Below are 21,652 nucleotides of genomic sequence, written 5' to 3'. Positions count from 1 at the left end.
AAGTGATGTTAAAAATTGGAATCTGTAGCACTACAGAAGCACAGAAATGAGCCCCAAATGAAAAAGAAAAGTTTGGGGAGCTAAATTTAGGTTGGGTATTTAATTGAAATTCCAGGACTGGGAACAGAGCTGGGCATATAGTAGGCACTGGATGATAAGGGTGATAGGTGGGTGAACTGATGGGAAGTCAGACCTTCCTCAGTGGTGGTGGACCTGGGAGCAAAGAGTCTGTGGCTCAGTCCTGATCCACACTCACACACGTCACAGAGAGTGAGTTATAACCTCAGTTTCTTCCTGTGTAAAACGGAGACAACACTCAACGGTTAGGAGGACTAAGTGAGAAAATGCTTATTAACTCAGTTCCTAGCACAGAGGAAGCACAAGATTCTGTGATCCAATCCTCCACTACAAAGTCTTCTGAGGAAGAGGCTCTCCAGAGGTAAAAAGTCTTCGGATGGGAAATCCCTTAGCTTCCGGGCTTCTGCGGGACTCCCGTCTTTTCCCCGGACAACGGACAACGGGAGCTCTTTCTCTTGGGACCCACGGCGGGATCCAGGGCCTGAAGATGAAGCCTAAAAGTTAGGTGGGCCCTGGGAGCCCGGATTCCAGCTTCCTTTATGCAGAAACCCCGTGGAATCGTGGTCTGACCCACTGGGAGACAGAGACGCCGGCCTGAGTGGATGCTGTGGCTGTCTTTTGACTTGGCTCTTTCCGTGGGAAGGTAGAAAGGAACAGCGAGGCGAGAGTTGATAGTTCTTTGACATCATCATGTTGTCCTGCAAAGCCAGCGTGCTTTCACAATCCCCTCACCAGACCCGGCGACCCAGTTTTGAATGCTTTTAAGGCATTAGACCAAACTGGTTGAATGCAGCCACCTTTCCTACAACTGGGAAACTAGGAGTCTCTCTAGCAAGTTGAATTCTCCCCTTTACGAATGAATGACCGCTTCTGGTTTAGGAAAATGTTCTGATGTTAGATTACTCTTGGGTGGGCCTTTCCTTCTAATAGCAATTGTGTTCCCTTAGTTTGACTGATTTAGGGAGGCAGGCTTACTTATATTGGTACTCTGAGAATGTTGCCTACTGTGGTTGTAAGGAAAGTTTTGTTCAGCCAACAAGAGCTCATTCTCTCAGTGGAAAAGCAGCCTAGTCGTCGCTAACGCTTCCCTGCTGAATAGGTCTGAAGAGACTTCAAACACGGACACATGAAGACGTTTCACTGTCTCCTACGGGTTCCCGGAGCCAAATTCCCGGCAGGCAAGGCAGGCGGAGAGAGCAGCTCTGGGGCAGTTCCACTGAGAAAAATAAATTTATTCAACAGCATAACAATTTGGCTTATAAACAGGGAGTTAACCAAGCAAAAAATAACCTTCAAGAAACTATGGACACTCGCTCACCATTCATTGCCCAAGACAGCAGAGCGCCTACATCTTGAGCAACGTATTCTGCTTCATATCACTCTCATCTCTCTCTCTCTCTTTTTTCTTTCGTTAAGTGACTCCCTTTTCAGAGGCGGCGGTCCAAAAATTAACCTTACTGGGAAAGAGAAAAATCAAATGCAAATCGGCTTGGCGCTGCCTGACTCACAAAACGCCCTGGGGATGCGACTACGTGATTTTTCCTTAAAAAAAAATTTTTTTCCCCCTCTCTCTGAAGGAGTGAAACTGCCTGCCGTGAGGAAGTTCTTGATTTTGTCTCCAGTAAATTCACCGGGTGCAGACTGCCTTAGCGTTTTAAATCGGGTTAGTGACCACTAGAGACGGAAATCGCTAATTACCAAGTCCCTTTTGATCTCCCCGGGCCGTTTGGCTCTTGACCCTGGAGGCTCCAGTATCCGTGCTTTCCCAGAACTGGACCAGAGCGGCGAGACCAGAGCCGGGTCTACAGTTAACGTGTACGCCAAGGTCTGGATCGGACTGCTAAAAATGTCCACAGACATCCCAGAGTTGCAGACCTCGGGAGCTGGTGTGCTGCTGGACGTTAACTAGCGCCTGTGTGTCCAGGAGTTTGATTAAGCTACCCGCTAACCGCACTTTTATTTAAATTTGGGGCTAAGAATGGGGAAATAATATATTAAAATTTCCTCATCCACTGCCTCTCCCCTCTAACGCACCTTCCTTTTTCGATTTTTTTTTTTTTGTGGAAAATGGAATTTTCTTCTCTTTGCTGGGACTAAAATGTGATTCGAAATAGTTTGTGAGATGAACAAAAGTCACCAGCAAGCCGGACGTCTGGGGCAGAGCGCTGACGGTAGAGGAGTGAGAGCGAAGGCTTGGTGTGGGAGGATAATGGGGAGCCGGCCTCCTCCCCGTCTGGTCTCCATTCCCCTCCGTCTTCCAGGTAAAACGGCTTTCCCTTAATCCATCACCTGCTGGGAGCGCCCTTCCCCAGGCAAGCGGAGAATTTGTTAGCTGCCAGAACCTGTTAGCTCCGTTCGGGGCGGCTTTGTGGAGCCAAACGAGGCTCCCTGCATTGTGGCCTTTGTCCGAGGAATTTAAGTATTTACATAATGCGTGAGCGCGGAACTCGGCGATGGGTCCGGACTCGGCGTGTGGAGACGCGCGTACTCGGCAACCGCGGCGCCCTGGCGCGCGTGCGCCCAGGAACCAGCTCGCTGTGCGCGGGCTCAGGGCGCGCAGGTCCTGAGAGCAGCGCCCCTTGCTCGGTCATCTCCGGGGGGCTGCGCTGTAAGAGGCGAAGTTTCGGTGAATGAATCGAAGAAGCTGGATCCATGAGACTCTGAAGCTGGAATAATTAATTCGGTTTTCTAGGAGAATGTTGGGCGCTTCGTCGTTTTACTTGCTGACCCGCTCGGGTTCCGATCACTCGCGGGGTCGCTTCCCACCCGCGCGCCAGCGGACAGCGAGGGACATTTAAAGGGGAGAAGAGTGCCCGGTGTGCAGGACCACTGCTCTGCGGAGTTTAGGAAGGAATCTGGAGGCTTTCGAGGCGCGCACACTTCTCAGAGTAAATGCAGATACTTTAGGAAGCCGACGTCTCCGAGTATCCAACCTTTTGGAGAGAGGTGGCTCTACTCAGAAATCTCGCCCAAGGCGACTCTCCACCAAAAACGTCCCAGAGGTACCCAGAACGCTCCCCAATCTAGCAGGTGCAAGATCTCTTATGCGGCCTCTACTTTCCAAAGCCGCGCTGAGAGGCGGAAGTGCTACGGGATGGATTTCAAAGAGGAGCCCGCACTGGAAGGGGTGGCTAGGCAGACCCTCGCAGCCCAGAAGCGGCCCGCCCTTTCCACGGGGCCTGCGGGCTGGCGCCGCCCCTGAGCGAGCGCGCTCTTCGCGGGTCCCAATCAGCTCTCTCGCCGGTCTGTGACGGCATTCGGCCCCGCCCCCTCGACGGAGATAAATACATTGGCAAAGTCTCCGTCGCGAGCACCGCGTGCGGCCCTGCGCCCCGGCCCGGCCTCCAGGTGCACTGTATATACATAGCATCCAGCTTGTAGGGCAGGTTCCGCTGTCCCCGCGGTCAGCCGCGGCCAGCTCCGCATCCTCCTCAGTCCCGCGTGCGGTGCGGCCAAGCCGAGCCGATCTCCAGGCTTCTCGCCTTCTTCTTTTTCTCTCCCTCCCTCCTCCGCAGGTGACATGTCCCGCGGCACTGGCCGGCCGGCTTGCCAGTGAGCAGCGGCGCAGCGCCCCTGTTCGGCCAGCGCAACTTGCCTGGCTCCGCGCGGCTGGTGCCGGAGAACGGCGGTGCCCTCGCCACAAGACTCTTCCCTACAGGATGAAGAACCCAATGCTAGAGGCCGTGTCGCTCGTGCTGGAGAAGCTACTCTTCATCTCCTACTTCAAGTTCTTCAGTTCAGGCGCCCCGGGCGAAGACAAGGCGGGGAACACTTTATATGAGATCAGCTCTTTTCTCCGCGGTGACGTGCTGGAGGTGCCTCGGACCCACCTGACGCACTATGGCATCTACCTGGGCGACAACCGTGTCGCCCACATGATGCCCGATATCCTGTTGGCCCTGACTGACGACAAAGGGCTCACGCAGAAAGTGGTCTCCAACAAGCGTCTCATCCTAGGCGTCATTGGCAGGGTGGCCAGCATCCGCGTAGACACCGTGGAGGACTTCGCCTACGGAGCCGAGATCCTGGTGAATCACCTGGACAGGTCCCTCAAGAAGAAGGCGCTGCTCAACGAAGAGGTGGCGCAGAGGGCAGAGAAGCTGCTGGGCATAACTCCCTACAGCCTACTTTGGAACAACTGCGAGCATTTCGTCACCTACTGCAGGTTCGGCACCGCGATTAGCCCCCAGGCCGACAAGGTACCACGTGTGACTCTAACCCCGGTGGGCTCGGTGGGGACGCTCCCTCCCTTCCCTAAACTTTCCTCACCCCTGGGAGCAGGGATTGGGTTCTAGATTTAGTAACGAACCTTCTGGTGTTCCTCAGGAAAGCGAAGTAAATAAATAAATGGCAATGTGCCTTGCAGGATATCTCGAAATGCACGGCGCAAGAGTGTGGCAATGCAGTACCGCTGCCAGCAACGCCAGAGAGCTGCCCAGTTATTGCTGCAGAAGTCATCAGGGTGTCCACCCAGCGTAGTTGAAATGACAAGGGCGAGTGACTAGGAGGGTCACAGAAAATCTGTCGCCGTATGCTTGCAACTTTACCCAAGAATTGGCAGTTGGAAGGAAGGTGTCCAGAGTTTATATTTAATCTATAACACTGTCTAGTACAAGTTGTTGTGCCTTTAAAACAAGGAAGCATGCCCGTTTTCCCTATGAGCTGCAGAGAGAGAATTCTCTTTGCTTAATATAAACTACCAAAATATCCATTAAGAAGACCTCCCTGGTAGGTCTCTTACTCCTGTGGCTGAGCTTAAGGGAAATCTTCTCCTTGGTATTCTGCATTTCTTTTATGCTGGCTTTAATCCCCATTTAGACTTCCCCATTGTTAAGCATCCTATATCCACTAGCCCCACAGTTGGGTTGGAGTGTTTCAGAGTTCCCCAGAGATTAAAACAATTAGTTTTCCAGAAGAGTCATTAACTGTTGGAAGGTAATTTTATGGGTACTTTAAAAAAAAGGGGGGGGGGAACTGTTAGAATTTAAGATGATTAAATTAGCTACAAAGCCAAAAGAAAAAATAGTGGATTTTTTTATTGCCTTTTGATACCTCTTAACTTATAAAATTCACATTTTAAGCCTGCAATTTCATTTGCAGTTGAAAGTCTTAACCTTCTCTGCAGTTGCTAAAGAGGTGCTGTTAGTGTGCATCCTTTATAATGAAAATCTGGGCACTCACATAATACGTTTCATTTATACTCTTCATGTCTAGATACGTTGGGACCGAAAGAGTCTAAGTCCATGTAACCAGTTTTTTTATTTTTCCATATCTTAATTTTTTGACCCACATGGGAAAATCTTTCCTCTTTAGGAGAGCATGAAAGTATAGTGCTTGTTTACATCCATATATGAAACTCCTTACAGAATATTTATAAAGCCGTAACAGACTCAATCTAGGAATTCTAAGTAAAATAAAAATACAGTTACAGCACTGTGCAGTGATTCAAGAATCACAGCTTCAGTCCAGGCCTGTTTAGAAATGAGCTTCACCACGTTTACAAACACTGGCTCCAAAAGTGTTCAAAAGGAAACACGTCAGATTTACTTAGGACCGAAGCAAGTCATTTCTCTAAGGAAAAACAGTATTTCCCTCCCATAATTAGGAGTTACCCTTTCATGGAATACATATAACACTGTATTATATATTTCTACAAAAAAGTAGTACAAGTGCTTTTTTAAGGTAGTAAAATATTTAATCTGCATAAATAACTAGTTGGAACAGTTTTTCCTCTTTGGAAACTTTTTAAGGTTTTATAGAAGTAGAGAAGTGCTTTAATTGCTGTTGCTGCATAGCACCTCTTGTGAAACTGAGTTTTTGTCTTCACTTTGAATGGTCTAACAAACAATTTGGCCACACAGTAGATTTCCTAGGGGGAAAAAAAAAATCCCCATCCCAAATTTTCCAATTCTAAGGACTGTTTTTGAACATGCCCTGAGAGAAGTAGGTCATTAGTACTGAAGGAGAACTGGCTTTTATTTTCTAGAAACATAAGGACTGACTTGATTCTGGGACTGGTGGTTGAGTTCTCCATATATACAACTATCATCAGCTTAACATGTCTCACTTAAATTTGTGTTGATAAAATCTCTCAAGAGCACTTTCCCTCATGAAAACACTACAGTTAATATGAAAGTGAACTGGAAGAAAATCTTTTTTTTTTCCCTTTGGCAGTGATTTTTTTTTTTATACAAGCTTAGAAAATGGAAAATTAAACCATTTTATAACAATTTCAGTATTTCATAAGCTATAAAGCCCTTTAATTAGTAACTATTATTATTTCTTATGGTTTTTTTTCTTTGCTGGTATTACTTTGCATTGCCAAAATGAATACCTGTACCCCCTTTTAATTTGCAGGGATTTGTTGCTCAAAGGTGCCCCTACAGGCTTCTTAACATTAAGCCAGAACTAGAGGGCATTTCCTACCATGGAGCAACCCAGAGGTGCCTCCTGGACAGGACATTAGAAATGAGATGATCCTCTTATGGGGGAAAGAAAGTCCACAATGATTCTGTGTTGGTCTAAATTAAATATTATTGGGAAAAAAGGTAAAAGAAGAATGACTATATCAAGACAGTATTCTTATTTACTTAAATGTATGTGTGTGTATGTTTTCAGTTGTGTCCAACACTTTGTGACCCCACAGACTGTAGCTCTCCAGGCTCCTCTGTCCATGGAATTTTCCAGGAAAGACTACTGGAGTGGGTTGCCAACCCAGGGATTGAACACATGTCTCCTACATCTCCTGCATGGCAGGAGGAGTCTTTACTGCTGTGCCACCTGGGAAGCCCACCTAAATGTATATTTCCCCATTATTTGCCAAACAGCTTTTCTTACTATCCTGAAAACTTTATTCAGTTTGATCCTTATCTCCTCATCACTTGAAAATTATGTATTTGTTACTCAGTATCTTGTTTAGTAGAAAGAGACAAATCATATGTTTGACACACAAAAAGAATGATATATAGATAACCAGCTGGAAATTTTATCTTTGTTGACATACTGTATAAAAGTATTGACAGAGACAGCCTTGCAGTGAAGGTTGTGTGTTAAAATATATTGGACTTGTTTCTGCAATGCAGGAGACATGGGTTCGATCCCTGGGTCAGGAAGATAAAGGGAATGCTTACCCACTCCAGTATTCTTGCCTGGAGAATTCCATGGACAGAGGAACCCGTGGGCTACAGTCCATGGGGTTGCAAAGAGCTGGACACACTGAGCGACTAACACTTTCACGTTCATTCTATCCATTAAGAATTTGGAAACGTGGCTGTCCAGAACTACATCTGGACACTGATGAAAGAAATCAAAGAGGAGACTCTAAAAGCATATACAGTGTCATCTAGAAAAGGAGCTTAAAGCCAAGTTCTTAGTTTTCAGTTGTATCCCCAACTCTTTGTGACCCCATGAACTGTAGCCCATCAGGCTACATGGGATTTTCAGGTAAGAATACTGCAGTGGGTTGCCATTTTCTTCTCTAGGGGATCTTCCCAACCCAGGGATCAAACCTGGGTCTAATGCATTGCAGGCAGATTCTTCACTAGCTGAGAACAAGTAGGAAACTCTTATCAAAATGGAGCAATTAATTGCTAAATTCTGCCCCAACAGTGATGAGGTAGAGATAACTGTCAAGATCTAGCAGTGAAAATAATCATTGTAATACTTTACATTTATACAGCATGCAGATGAATGCAGAGTACTTTTGCTAAATCTCATTTGATCCTCACAACAACCTCAGTATTTGCATGGAGGAGAAAAAGGTAGTCTGGACAGGTTAAATAATTAAGAGTGATCCAGGCAATACTTCCGAGAAAAATTAGTTTTCTAAGAAAAAAATACATATCTTAGAAGAATGCATTCTTCAGCGGGTAAAGATCTCATTTATTTTTATCTCCAGCAGCCAATTTTCAATTTCAACTGATCGTGACTTTATTTTGGCAGGAAACAGGATATGACAATAAAATTAGACTTTCGATGCCTTTAGATTTTGAGGCTTATCAGAAATTTATCATCAGAAATATTACCAAATTTTAGAATGGTGAGGTGTAGGAATCAAATTCACCAATAATGATGGGCTAAATTCTATTTGCTCAGGATCATTTTACTTTTGAATATGTTATTGTTATTGAGAGGCAATTTAATGTTGTTTTTAACCTTTAATCCTGAATAACTTTCATGTGGTTATATTCTCTGTAGTTTTCTGTCAATGTTCTGCATTTACAAGGGCAAGTGCCTAAAGTATTATTTCAGCCACTATGGGATGTGGAATCAGGAAACTGAACTGTTAACAACTTAAATTCTTCCCTAAGTTGTGAGAGAAATTCTAGTTCTTCTGGTGACAGGGAATAGCTGGAAAAGTTGTGCTCTACTGTTTGGTATGTATGATTCTTCTTAGGTTTAGCCTTTTCTAATATTCTTAAATTTTATTTTCCAGTTTTGTGAGAATGTGAAGATAATTATTCGTGATCAGAGAAGTGTCCTTGCTTCTGCAGTCTTGGGATTGGCGTCTATATTCTGTCTGGGCTTGACATCATATACTACTCTTCCTGCAATTTTTATTCCATTCTTTTTATGGATGGCTGGCTAACTTCATACTCCTGTGTCAGTGTATGGATTCTCTGTATAGAAATGTTTATATTTATATAGCACAAATCAATATAAGCATTATCGAGAAAAATGTGACCTATAATAATGTGTGCTGGATAAAAATGTGATTAAGAATGACACAAAGTGCTTACCATGTAAGCCCAAGGATGGAGGCTTTCTGAATCTTTCCAGGCAGTTCCATTCCCAGGCATCGTGAGTCTTGGAAACATGACGGCTTGTGCTAGAATTCACTGTTATAAGAAAACCAGCCTGTAAGGTGATGGCCACAGGAGGTTATTTGCTATTCTTTTTCTCCTATAATCATTGTTCTTCTCTGTTAAGCCTGAATTAGAAGATTGGAAAATTTGTTGAATGAGACCCCTAACTATTGTAAATTTATACTGTTTCATTGAAAATTTTATGTTAAACTAAAATAATTTCCCTTATTCAGATGAAAGCATGTTTGATGATTGGCCAAAAAAAATCACATTTTCTTTGTGTATTATATATAATTTCTAGTAAGTCAAGAATAATTTCATTTCTTGAAACAATATTGGCAAAGTTAAGGTTTAATGATAAAATAACTGACCAGAACTATAGAAATATGTTTTCCTGCAGAAATAGCTAATAATACTATAGTTTTGATAGGGCCTTACTTAATAGGAAGCCTGGCATTCATTTTTTTTTCCCTTTTATGTGTCACTGTAGTTACTTTAAACCACTCTGAGAGGAAAATGGACATAGGATTGAAGTAAGTTGGGTACTTGGAGAGTGTATGTGCCAATTAAATACACAGATGTATTGAGTCCATGTACTCGGACCGATGTACTGAGACTGAGTACAGGTATTGAGACATGTACTCAGACTAACAAATTGTTTGCTCTGAATTGCTTTACTGTCACAGCAGTGTAGTTAGTACAGAGCATTGGTGGAGGTGAACATAAAAGCACATTCAATCCATTTTTCTGCATTTATAGTGTAACTTGCATGTATGTCATTGGATGGTTTAATTTTAAAGCACTTACTAATGCACTGTATAATTTTTAAAAGCCCTGGCATTTGTCTTCTAGTTAGGTTTCTCCATTTCATTACCAAGTCAGTATAGTTTACATCCTTAAAAGAATGATGCTTCAGCAATATATAAAAACCCAAGCAAGTAAGACTAAGGGAAATAGCTGTTAGAAGTCATTTTTAAGTGTCTTAATACTACCAGGTGTGTAAGTTGATTACACAGAGCCTGTTTTAATGTCAGAGTTGAGATGCAGCAATGTTAAAGCAAGTGTGCAAGTACTTTTGCAAAATCACCAAATTCTAAAAACTAAGCTACAAACCTATAAACTATCAAGAATCAGAAAATAATGAGTCACATAATGAGCGGTATGAGGAGGGCAGGGTTGGTAACTCAATGATCCAATCAGAACAAATTTAAGAGTAAATTTTAGTATATTTGATGTTTTATCACCACTAATTTACCAACAACAAATTCAGTTAAATAGTGACTAAACTTTGTATTTAATCATTTAAATGTGTTGAATACTTAAAACATGAAATGACAACAGCACAGAATGAAGTGTTCTATGGGCCTATTCCAACCACTTAAAGTTATTCTTAGTGTGTATACATAAAAACAACCACTATGAGAACTTCATTGTATTAGTGGTTTTTCACTTACTGTATATTACTTATGTAGCAATTGTTTATAAATAAACTAATTTAAACATATGGTTGTCCTCATGAATAATTTACACCTTTCTTCAGACTTTAGTATTGTAGGTAGCAAAAAAATCACTGTGTATTGTTAAATCTGTGTTCAAAGATCATGATCTCTCATTAAAAGCTAAGGGAAGTATTTAAGGTTGAAACTAACCTAATAGTCTTGACTCGCTTCATATCCTTAGAGCAAGATTCAATGCATCTTTCATTTATGTGCTCGTTATGTGCCAGACATTGACCTGTTGCAATTTCATGGTCTAGAATTCATGTTTGTTAACTACCTATATAAGAGTATACACAGTGCTATGGGAAAACAAATAGAAGAACTCTTCCTGAAGGGTCAGAGAAATGTGTGTGAAGGAGGCAGTGCCAGCATCAGGCAGAGAAATAGAAAGAGGGGATCTCATCATACTGATGTGTCCTGTTACTTGTGGGAAAAGGGAACGGGAAGGAAGGTCTTATTCCCTGGAGTTGTTGACCTTCTTAGGAGAAAAGGAGAGTTTTTATTTTGTTGTGCTCAGTTTAATTGGTTGTTTAATGGGAAGAAAAAGAAGCATACATCCTTGATTGTGGTTATGGAAGAAACCCTGAGCCATTAATGTCTCTAGTGAATTGCTCTGGGCTTCATTAGGTAAAATTCATCCTTAAAATCCTACAAATTTTTACTCTAACTTGTGAAATGATAATCCAGTAGTGACTGCAGTTTTTGGTTGCTTATTTGTTCTTTGCCATACCTAGCTAAAGGTTGAACAGGACTAGCCAGGGCTAAGATGAAGCAATGCAAGTGCTGAGGGTGAAAAGATGAATGGGACATGGACCTTTTCCTCAAAGCTGATGGTCTCATGAGCACAGAAGGACACAGTAAGGCTTTCTGCAATAGAGCTGACTGAAGGCACAGAGAAAGAAGTGGTTCATTTTCACTGATATGGCCAAAATTATAGGGATTGCACTGAGACTTGAAAAATGGGAGTGCTTTCCAAAAGTACAAATTTGGGGTAAGGCATTTTACACATTGGGGACAGCATGAGCAAAGGCATGAGAACTGCCCCCACCAAGCCTGGCTCAAAAGAGTGAGGTACTTTCTTATTCTGGGACTGGAAGCCCAAAACTGCATGGGGGCATTTGGGCAAGTGCAAGAGGCCAGAGCAGAGCAGAGGCGGTGAGCAGAGGTGCTGGGAGAGAGTGATCAGGTGGAGCAAGTCTTGTGTAGACCAAGTTTAGACTTTATAAACAGGCAATAGAGACTTGGGGCTCAGAAAGACAACTCCCAAAAACATGTAGGTAAATGGACGCATGGGGCAAGACAACAAGGGACTAGTTATGATAACTAGTTATGAGTTAGGAATGGTTCTCAATCTCTAAAATAATGGCCTGTGATTGTAAGGGTGGAGAACAAACGTGTCAAGGAAATGTCAGCGGACGTTAGCCAAATTCTGACTCATGAGTAATTCCTGGTGGAGTGTCTGGGAAGAATCATGTATCTTTCCTTCTTGCCAGAAGGCTGGTTCCTGAAAAATACATGTGATGACTGGGTATAAATTATACATTTTAGATCTTTGTTTTGCTAAATTTGTTCCTTGTCAAGAACAAGCAAATAAGTACGAATTTGTTGTTTAAAAAATATTTTTTTTAGTATATAGATATATTTCATATTTTTCCATTTTCTATTTCATAATATTACTATCAAGTATCAAAAATATTTTCCAACAATATCAAAGTTATGCCAAAGGCAAAAGTCTTTTATTATAGATGAGAAGTCTATGAGAAATGATGGTTGCTAATCTTCTATTTTATATAATCTATTTAGAGAGTTTTATCTAACTGGATACGTCAGCTCAACTAATTTTACATTTGGTATACATGCATGTTCAATAAAAGCAGATTTTCATACTGTCCCCTCTTGTCTTTGAATTTGAAATGCATGAAAGTAGATAACAAACTTTCTTGAGAATGGTAGCCTGAAAGTTTTTGCCTCTCAAAGCTTTCTTTACTGAACATAGTTTTATATGTTTGAAATTAAAACATCTTGTGAATCTTCCTTCAGATTGATATAATCTATGGTATTTACATCTTGAAGCCTACCTTGACTATGTAGAAAAGGGTCCTGTGTAATATGAAATCACGAATCCCTTCTCCATTCTACAAAATCAACAAGAACAAACAGAGTCACAGGCATGAACTCTAGAATCAGATGTGTGAGGTGTAACGACCGAGGCAGTGGCCACAGGTGCGGTGAAGGTGAGGTGTCAGTAGGAGCAAGTCCCAGCCCAGTCCTGAAATAAATTCATGGCATAGCAAGGACCACAGAAGTTACTGGGCTGAACCCTTAAACATCTGACCACATTTCAGAGGTGGAAAATCAGGTAGGGATTGAGATACTTTGTGGTTATGCAAATAAACTAGAGCCAGATCCAAAGCTTGACTCTAGCTTTCTTTCCACTGCAGCTCGCTGAGGCTTCCCATAAACAGGACAAGCTTTTCTTCAATGAATGTGTTAATTTGTTGCAGACCTTCTATGTCCTCCATATACAGGGCCATATAGGAATGCACTAGTTAGAATCTTAGTCCTAGTTGCTCAGTCTAAGGAGAAAGAATGGAAGTTCAACAGATTTTAAAACTGATAATTTTGTACAGGTGTCAGAGAACAGACAGACAAGACCTGTCTACTGGAGGCAGTAAAGGAGAGGGAGGGTGGCAGAGAATTCTTCATTGACACTTTAACTGAGCAGTAAGACTACAAACATTTAAAGTGACAAGTCCCTTTTCCTGGCCATTGCAGGCACCTGGAGCAGTAAATACAAAGGCACAGAGTCATGAGACTCCCCTGCAGTTGGATTGCTGCTAGTTATTAAGAAAAATCACCTGTGTTCACATTGTTGCTTTGAGAGAAAGGTGCCCAGTACTATTACAAAGACCTCACAGTTCTTTTGAGGAAGAACAGCTCTGCTCAGATGCTTCTAGAGACAAGAGCCAAGATCCTGGAAGGCTTGACACTGTAAAAGTCTTAAGAGCGAAGGAAGTGTTTCCTAAACTTTCCAAGTCACTCTGGTGAGTCTAATAAGCTGGCAATCTTGCAAAACACATGATGAATGGGGGTGGAATTAGATTGTGAGGAAAAGAAACAACGTTTTATGGAAAGATTTATTTAAGGTAGATGGAGAAGGGGGAAGTACAGGGACTTCCTCAAACAGATGAGTGGCCCCGTGTCCTGTCAGCTCACAGCTGCTCCTGGGTCCCAGCAGCGATCCTGGTGCCATCCTCCTCCTGACTCTGGACACTGTCCTGATACTTCTTCCCATGGAGTTTTAGCTGGTACTCCTGGGGCTGCTGACCTGCTGCTCCCAATGCTGAGTGTGTCACTGCGTCTGCTACCTCATGGCTTCCCTCAAACTCCTTTCCTCTGTGTTTCACTTCCGCTTCACTCTCCTGGGTAAAGTCTCTCACTGAAAACTGCCAAAGGATCTAATTAGGCTGACTAGTAATGGTGCCTGGAAAACCCCATTGGACGGAGGAGCCTGGTGGGCCGTAATCCATGGGGTCACTAGGAGTCGGACACGACTGAGGGACTTCACTTTCACTTTTCAGTTTCATGCATTGGAGAAGGAAATGGCAACCTACACCAGTGTTTTTGCCTGGAGAATCCCAGGGACGGGGGAGCCTGGTGGGAAGCCGTCTGTGGGGTCACACAGAGTTGGACACGACTGAAGTGACTTAGCAGTAATGGTGCAATATTGGTACTCACAATGAACAAAGTTCTCAAGCCAGGCTGCCTCATGGGCCAGTGAACCCTCTCATATCCTTTTAGATTAGATACCTTCAGATCCTCCCGGCCAACGCCCCTGGCCTCGGGTGGCGGCCGGGAGGACCAACCCCACGTCTGAGGAGCGGTGGCTGCGGGGGCACAGGAGGGCCTAGAGGAGCTATCCCACGTTGAAGGTCAGGAAGGGCGGCGGTGAAGAGATACCCCTCGTCCAAGGTAAGGAGTAGCAGCTATGCTTTGCTGGAGCAGCCGTGAAGAGAAACCCCACGCCCAAGGTAAGAGAAACCCAAGTAAGATGATAGGTGTTGCAAGAGGGCATCAGAGGGCAGACACACTGAAACCATACTCACAGAAAACTAGTCAATCTAATCACACTAGGACCACAGCCTTGTCTAACTCAGTGAAACTAAGCCATGCCCGTGGGGCCACCCAAGACGGGTGGGTCATGGTGGAGAGATCTGACAGAATGTGGTCCACTGGAGAAGGGAATGGCAAACCACTTCAGTGTTCTTGCCTTGAGAACCCCATGAACAGTATGAAAAGGCAAAATGATAGGATACTGAAAGAGGAACTCTCCAGGTCAGTAGGGGCCCAATATGCTACTGGAGATGAGTGGAGAAATAACTCCAGAAAGAATGAAGGGATGGAGCCAAAGCAAAAACAATACCCAGCTGTGGATGTGACTGGTGATAGAAGAAAGGTCCGATGCTGTAAAGAGCAATATTGCATAGGAACCTGGAATGTTAGGTCCATGAATCAAGGCAAATTGGAAGTGGTCAAACAAGACATGGCAAGAGTGAATGTAGACGTTCTAGGAATCAGCGAACTAAAATGGACTGGAATGGGTGAATTTAACTCAGATGACCATTATATCTACTACTGCAGGCAGGAATCCCTCAGAAGAGATGGAGTAGCCATCATGGTCAACAAAAGAGTCCGAAATGCAGTACTTGGATGCAATCTCAAAAACGACAGAATGATCTCTGTTCGTTTCCAAGGCAAACCATTCAATATCACAGTAATCCAAGTCTATTCCCCAACCAGTAACACTGAAGAAGCTGAAGTTGAACGGTTCTATGAAGACCTGCAAGACCTTTTAGAACTAACACCCAAAAAAGATGTCCTTTTCATTATAGGGGACTGGAATGCAAAAGTAGGAAGTCAAGAAACACCTGGATAACAGGCAAATTTGGCCTTGGAATACGGAATGAAGCAGGGCAAAGACTAATAGAGTTTTGCCAAGATGATGCACTGGTCAAAACAAACACCCTCTTCCAACAACACAAGAGAAGACTCTACACGTAGACATCACCAGATGGTCAACACCGAAATCAGTTTGATTATATTGTTTGCAGCCAAAGATGGAGAAGCTCTATACAGTCAGCCAAAACAAGACCTGGAGCTGACTGTGGCTCAGATCATGAACTCCTTGCTGCCAAATTCAGACTGAAATTGAAGAAAGTAGGGAAAACCACTAGACCATTCAGGTATGACCTAAATCAAATCCCTTATGATTATACAGTGGAAGTGAGAAATAGATTTAAGGGACTAGATCTGATAGATAGAGTGCCTGATGAACTATGGAATGAAGTTCATGACATTGTACAGGAGACAGGGATCAAGATCATCCCATGGAAAAGAAATGCAAAAAAGCAAAATGGATGTCTGGGGAGGCCTTACAAATAGCTGTGAAAAGAACAGAAGCGAAAAGCAAAGGAGAAAAGGAAAGATATAAGCATCTGAATGCAGAGTTCCAAAGAATACCAAGAAGAGATAAGAAAGCCTTCCTCAGTGATCAATGCAAAGAAATAGAGGAAAACAACAGAATGGGAAAGACTAGAGACCTCTTCAAGAAAATTAGAGCTACCAAGGGAACATTTCATGCAAAGATAGGCTCGATAAAGGACAGAAATGGTATGGACCTAACAGAACCAGAAAATATTAAGAAGAGGTGGCAAGAATACACAGAAGAACTGTACAAAAAATATCTTCACAACCAAGATAATCACGATGGTATGATCACTCACCTAGAGCCAGACATCCTGGAATGTGAAGTCAACTGGGCCTTAGAAAGCATCACTACAAACAGCTAGTGGAGGTGATGGAATTGCAGTTGAGCTATTTCAAATCCTGAAAGATGATGCTGTGAAAGTGTTACACTCAATATGCCAGCAAATTTGGAAAACTCAGCAGTGGTCACAGGACTGAAAAAGGTCAGTTTTTATTCCAATCCCAAAGAAAGGTAATGCCAAAGAATGCTCAAACTACCACACAATTGCACTCATCTCACATGCTAGTAAAGTAACGCTCAAAATTCTCCAAGCCAGGCTTCAGCAATATGTGAACCATGAACTGCCTGATGTTCAAGCTGGTTTTAGAAAAGGCAGAGGAACCAGAGACCAAATTGCCAACATCTGCTGGATCATTGAAAAAGCAAGAGAGTTCCAGAAAAACATCTATTTCTGCTTTATTGACTATGCCAAAGCCTTTGACTGTGTGGATCACAAAAAACTGTGGAAAATTCTGAAAGAGATGGGAATACCAGACCATCTGACCTGCCTCTTGAGAAACCTCTATGCAGGTCAGGAAGCAACAGTTAGAACTGGACATGGAACAACAGACTGGTTCCAAATAGGAAAAGGAGTACGTCAAGGCTGTATATTATCACCCTGTTTATTTAACTTATATGCAGAGTACATCATAAGAAATGCTGGACTGGAAGAAACACAAGCTGGAATCAAGATTGCCAGGAGAAATTTCAATAACCTCAGATATGCAGATGATACCACCCTTGTGGCAGAAAGTGAAGAGGAACTAAAAAGCCTCTTGATGAAAGTGAAAGAGGAGAGTGAAAAAGTTGGCTTAAAGCTCAACATTCAGAAAATGAAGATCATGGCATCCGGTCCCATCACTTCATGGGAAATAGATGGGGAAACAGTGGACGGTGTCAAACTTTATTTTTTGGGGCTCCAAAATCACTGCAGATGGTGACTGCAGCCATGAAATTAAAAGACACTTACTCCTTGGGAGGAAAGTTATGACCAACCTAGACAGCATATTCAAAAGCAGAGACATTACTTTGCCAACAAAGGTCCGTCTAGTCAAGGCTGTGGTTTTTCCTGTGGTCATGTATGGATGTGAGAGTTGGACTGTGAAGAAGGCTGAGCACCGAAGAATTGATGCTTTTGAACTGTGGTGTTGGAGAAGACTCTTGAGAGTCCCTTGGACTGCAAAGAGATCCAACCAGTCCATTCTGAAGGAGATCAGCCCTGGGATTTCTTTGGAGGGAATGATGCTGAAGCGAAACTCCAGTACTTTGGCCACCTCATGCGAAGAGTTGACTTATTGGAAAAGACTCTGATGCTGGGAGGGATTGGGGGCAGGAGGAGAAGGGGACAACAGAGGATGAGATGGCTGGATGGCATCACTGACTCAATGGATGTGAGTCTGAGTGAACTCTGGGTGTTGGTGATGGACAGGGAGGCCTGGAGTGCTGCGATTCATGTAGTCTCAAAGAGTCGGACACGACTGAGTGACTGAACTAAACCGACCTTCAGATCAGGTCATGACCTTGGGCCAATCAGTTGTTGCTGAGTTGTACAACCATGGTCTCCAAGGCGTGGTGGAGCTACTCTAAGAAGCTATTTGTAACTGATTTTCCTTCACAGATAGCTATCAGCCAGGTTAGATGGGAGAGTAGTACCTGACCGTCACCTTTGAGAGTTCAGTCTGCAATAATATAGAGGATGGATTGCTCAAGGAAACTTAACGCAAAGGACATACATTCTGTCACCTAGATGTAGGACAGAAATGATGAAGACTGGATGAAAGTCAATGACAGTGAGGATAGAGAGGAAAGAATGGAGTGATTTGAGGGGTGTAAAAGCGGGGGGAGGTATTTCATAAAGGGTCCAACCAAGAACCATGAGTCTGTTCTAAGTATTGTCTGGCAAGATGTGTGTGTGTGTGGTGTAATACCTTGGTTTTTCCCTTCCAGTCAGCCTCCGAACTCTTGGGAGGGCCTCACATTGGCCAATTAAGCCAGAAAGCAGCTGACCAGAAAGCTGAGCATGCACCCTGCTGGGAAACGTAGCTGAGGGCTCACAGGAAAGGCTGGGTGCCCATCAGTATAACTGGTCATGTTGTGCCATGCTGGCTAATTTGGAGGAGTGGGCCTTGGAAGAAGTAGGATGAGCCTGGTTTTGGATATGCAGAGTTTGAGTAGCCTAGGGTCGAATAGATGGAAATATAAACAACTGGAAAGTGTAATCTCTCACTCAAAACAGAGCTCAGGGACAGAGATATACTGGGAGTTGTAACAGTGGTGAATGGAGCCAGGCCACGAATATACCATTTGGGGGTGTCTATGAAGAATGAAAATGTAATGGTGGGAGACTACAGTCAGTCGTGTCCAACTCTTAGGGACCCCATGGACTGCAGCCTACCAGGCTCCTCCGTCCATGGGATTTTCCAGGCAAGAGTACTGGAGTGGGTGGCCATTGCTTTCTCCGATGAAGAATGAAAATGTAATGGTGGGAGACTACAGTCACAAACAAATAAGAGCAAGGAAGAAAGACCAAGAATCTTTTTAGAAGGAGATTGAAGAATAATGGTACAAAGCTTAGAGCAGACCAGGAGACACTATGAGGACCCTACAGAGGGGTGAGTTTTAGAAGGAAGTGTATGAATAGTATCAGGATAGAAAAAAGAAAAAGGCTGAAGATGTTCACATTGGACTTGGCAGACAAGGAGTAGAGTGACCTTGATTAGTAAGCACCCGCTATACTAGATGTGGGGTGTTAGTAGTAGGAAGTCAAGATGTACCTGGAGTAACAGGAAATGTTGGCCTTGTAATACAAAATGAAGCAGAGCAAAGGCTAACAGAGTTTTGCCAAGAGAACACACTGGTTATGGCAAATATCCTCTTTAACAATGCAAGAGATGACTCTGCACATGGACATCACCAAATGGTCAATACTAAAATTAGACTGATTATATTCTTTACAGCCAAAGATGGAGAAGCTCTATACAGTCAGCCAAAACAAGACCTGGAGCTGACTGTGGCTCAGATCATGAGCTCCTTACTGCAAAATTCAGGCTTAACTCTCAGATACTAGGGGAAACCATTAGACTTTTCAGTGGTTTCATTTGATTTCATAAATCAAATCCTTTATGATTATACAGTGGAGGTGATGAATAGATTCAAGTGATTAGATCTGGTAGACAGAGTGCCTGAAGAATTATGGACAGAGGTTTGTAACATGCTATGGGAGATGGTGACCAAAACCATGCAAAGTGGTGGTCTAAGGAGGCAAGAGAATTCCAGAAAAACATCTACTTATGCTTTATATATTACGCCAAAGCCTTTGACTGTGTAGATAACAACAAACTGTGGAAAATTTTTCAAGAGATGGGAATACCAGACCACCTTACCTGTCTCCTCAGAAATCTATATGCAGGTCAAGAAGCAATAGTTAGAACCAGACATGGAACAACAGACTGGTTCCAAATTGGGAAAGGAGTACGTCAAGGCTGTATATTGTCACCCTGCTTATTTAACTTATATGCAGAGTACATCATGTTGGAAGAAAAGCTATGACAAACCTAGACAGCATATTAAAAAGCATACACATTACTTTGATGACAAAGGTCTATCTAGTCAAAGCTATGGTTTTACCAGTAGTCACTTATGGATGTGAGAGTTGGACTACAAAGAAAGGTGAGTACCAAAGAATTGATGCCTTTGAACTGTGGTGTTAGAGAAGACTCTTGAGAGTCCCTTGGACTGAAAGGAGATTAAACCAGTACATCCTAAAGTAAATCAGTCCTGCATATTCATTGGAATGACTGATGCTGAAGTTGAAGCTCCATACTTTGGCCACCTGATGTGAAGAACTGACTCCTTCGAAAAGGTCCTGATGCTGGGAAAGATTGAAGGCAGGAGGAGAAGGGGATGACAGAGGGTGAGATGGTTGGATGGCATCACTGACTCAATGGACATGAGTTTGAGCAAGCTCCAGGAGTTGGTGATGGACAGGGAGGCCTGGTGTGCTGCAGTCCAGGTGGTAGCACAGTCAGACACGACTGAGCGACTGAACTGAACTGAAGGAGGCCTTTTAAATAGCTGAGAAGAGAAGCAAAAGGCAAAAGAGAAAGGGTAAGATATACCCAACTGAATGCAGAGTTCCAGAGAAGAGCAAGGATAGGTAAGAAAGCCTTCTTAAGTGAACAGTGCAAATAAATGGAGGAAAACAATAGAATTGGAAAGACTATAGATCTCTTTAAGAAAATTGGAGATATCAGGGGTATCTTTCATGCAAAGATGGGCACAATAAAGGACAGAAATGGCAAGTACCTAACAGAAGGAGAAGAGATTAAGAAGAGGTGGCAAGAATACACAGAAGAACTGCACAAAAAAGGTCTTAATGACTCAGATAACCATGATGGTGTGGTTACTCACCTAGAGCCAGACATCCTGGACTGTGAAGCCAAGTGGACCGTAGGAAGTATCACTACAAACAACGCTAGTGGAGGTGATGGAATTCCAGTTAAGCTATTTCAAGTCCTAAAAGATGATGCTGTTAAAATGCTGAACTCCAATATGCCCGCAAATTTGCAAAATTCAGCAGTGGTCACAGGTCTGGAAAAGGTCAGTTTTCATTCCAATCCCAAAGAAAGGCAACGTCAAAGAATGTTCAAATTATTGTATAATTGTACTCATTTCATACGCTAGCAAGGTAATGTTCAAAATCCTTCAAGTTTAGCTTCAACAGTACATGAACCGAGAACTTCCAGACATGCAATCTGGATTTAGAAAAGGCAGAGGAAATAGAGATTAAATTGCCATCTGTTGCATCATGGAGAAAGCAAGAGAGTTCCCCCCAAAAAACACCTGTCTAATTCTGCTTTAGTGACTACACCAAACCTTTGTGTGGATTACAACAAACTGTGGAAAATTCTTAAAAAGATGGGAATACCAGATATGAGGAGACACCATACCTGTCTCCTAAGAAGCCTGTATGCAGGTCAAGAAGCAAAAGTTAGAACCAGACATGGAACAACAGGCTCATTCAAAATTGGGAAAGGGGTACTTCAAGGCTGTATATTGTCACCCTGCTTATTCTGATATACCACCCTTATGGCAGAAAGCAAAGAGGAACTAAAAAGCCTCTTGATGAGGGTGAAAGAGGAGAGTGAAATAGCTGGCTTAAAACTCAACATTCTCAAGAAGATCATGGCATTCAGTCCCATCACTTCATTGCAAATAAATGTGGAGAACATGGAAACAGTGACAGATTTCATATTCTTGAGCTCCAAAATCCTTACAGATGGTGACTGCTGCTGCTGCTAAGTTGTCAGTCATGTCCGACTCTGTGCAACCCCATAGACAGCAGCCCACCAGGTCTCCCATCCCTGGGATACTCCAGGCAAGAACACTGGAGTGGGGTGCCATTTCCTTCTCCAATGCATGAAAGTGAAAAGTGAAAGTGAAGTCACTCAGTTGTGTCTGACTCT

The 21,652-nt window shown here is 43.2% G+C and overlaps 1 protein-coding gene across 5 annotated transcripts; it reads left to right on the top strand.

The window, feature by feature from the left end:
* The first annotated feature begins 3,032 nt into the window (after positions 1 to 3,032).
* LRAT (lecithin retinol acyltransferase) lies at positions 3,033 to 10,386 on the top strand. Of its 5 annotated transcripts, XR_015144100.1 has the most exons (3): positions 3,593 to 4,277; positions 6,436 to 6,626; positions 8,513 to 10,386. XR_015144100.1 is itself a non-coding variant. In XM_086346210.1 (2 exons), exons 1-2 carry the CDS (start codon positions 3,738 to 3,740, stop codon positions 8,663 to 8,665), a joined length of 693 nt encoding a protein of 230 aa, XP_086202336.1. In that variant the 5' UTR covers positions 3,033 to 3,737; the 3' UTR covers positions 8,666 to 10,386. The 5 variants fall into 5 exon arrangements, 4 of the variants coding, with proteins under 4 accessions (XP_086202336.1, XP_086202337.1, XP_086202340.1 ...); XM_086346210.1 differs by lacking the exon at positions 6,436 to 6,626 and having other exon boundaries at positions 3,033 to 4,277; XM_086346211.1 differs by lacking the exons at positions 6,436 to 6,626; positions 8,513 to 10,386 and adding an exon at positions 4,445 to 4,999 and having other exon boundaries at positions 3,393 to 4,277.
* The last annotated feature ends 11,266 nt before the right edge of the window (positions 10,387 to 21,652 follow it).

This window comes from Bos grunniens, chromosome 17 (genome assembly GCF_055505025.1).
Source record: "Bos grunniens cultivar Pamir isolate PY7600 chromosome 17, Bosgru_T2T1.0, whole genome shotgun sequence".
Lineage (NCBI taxonomy): Eukaryota > Metazoa > Chordata > Mammalia > Artiodactyla > Bovidae > Bos > Bos grunniens.
This window is presented reverse-complemented; position numbering and strand designations above follow the sequence as displayed.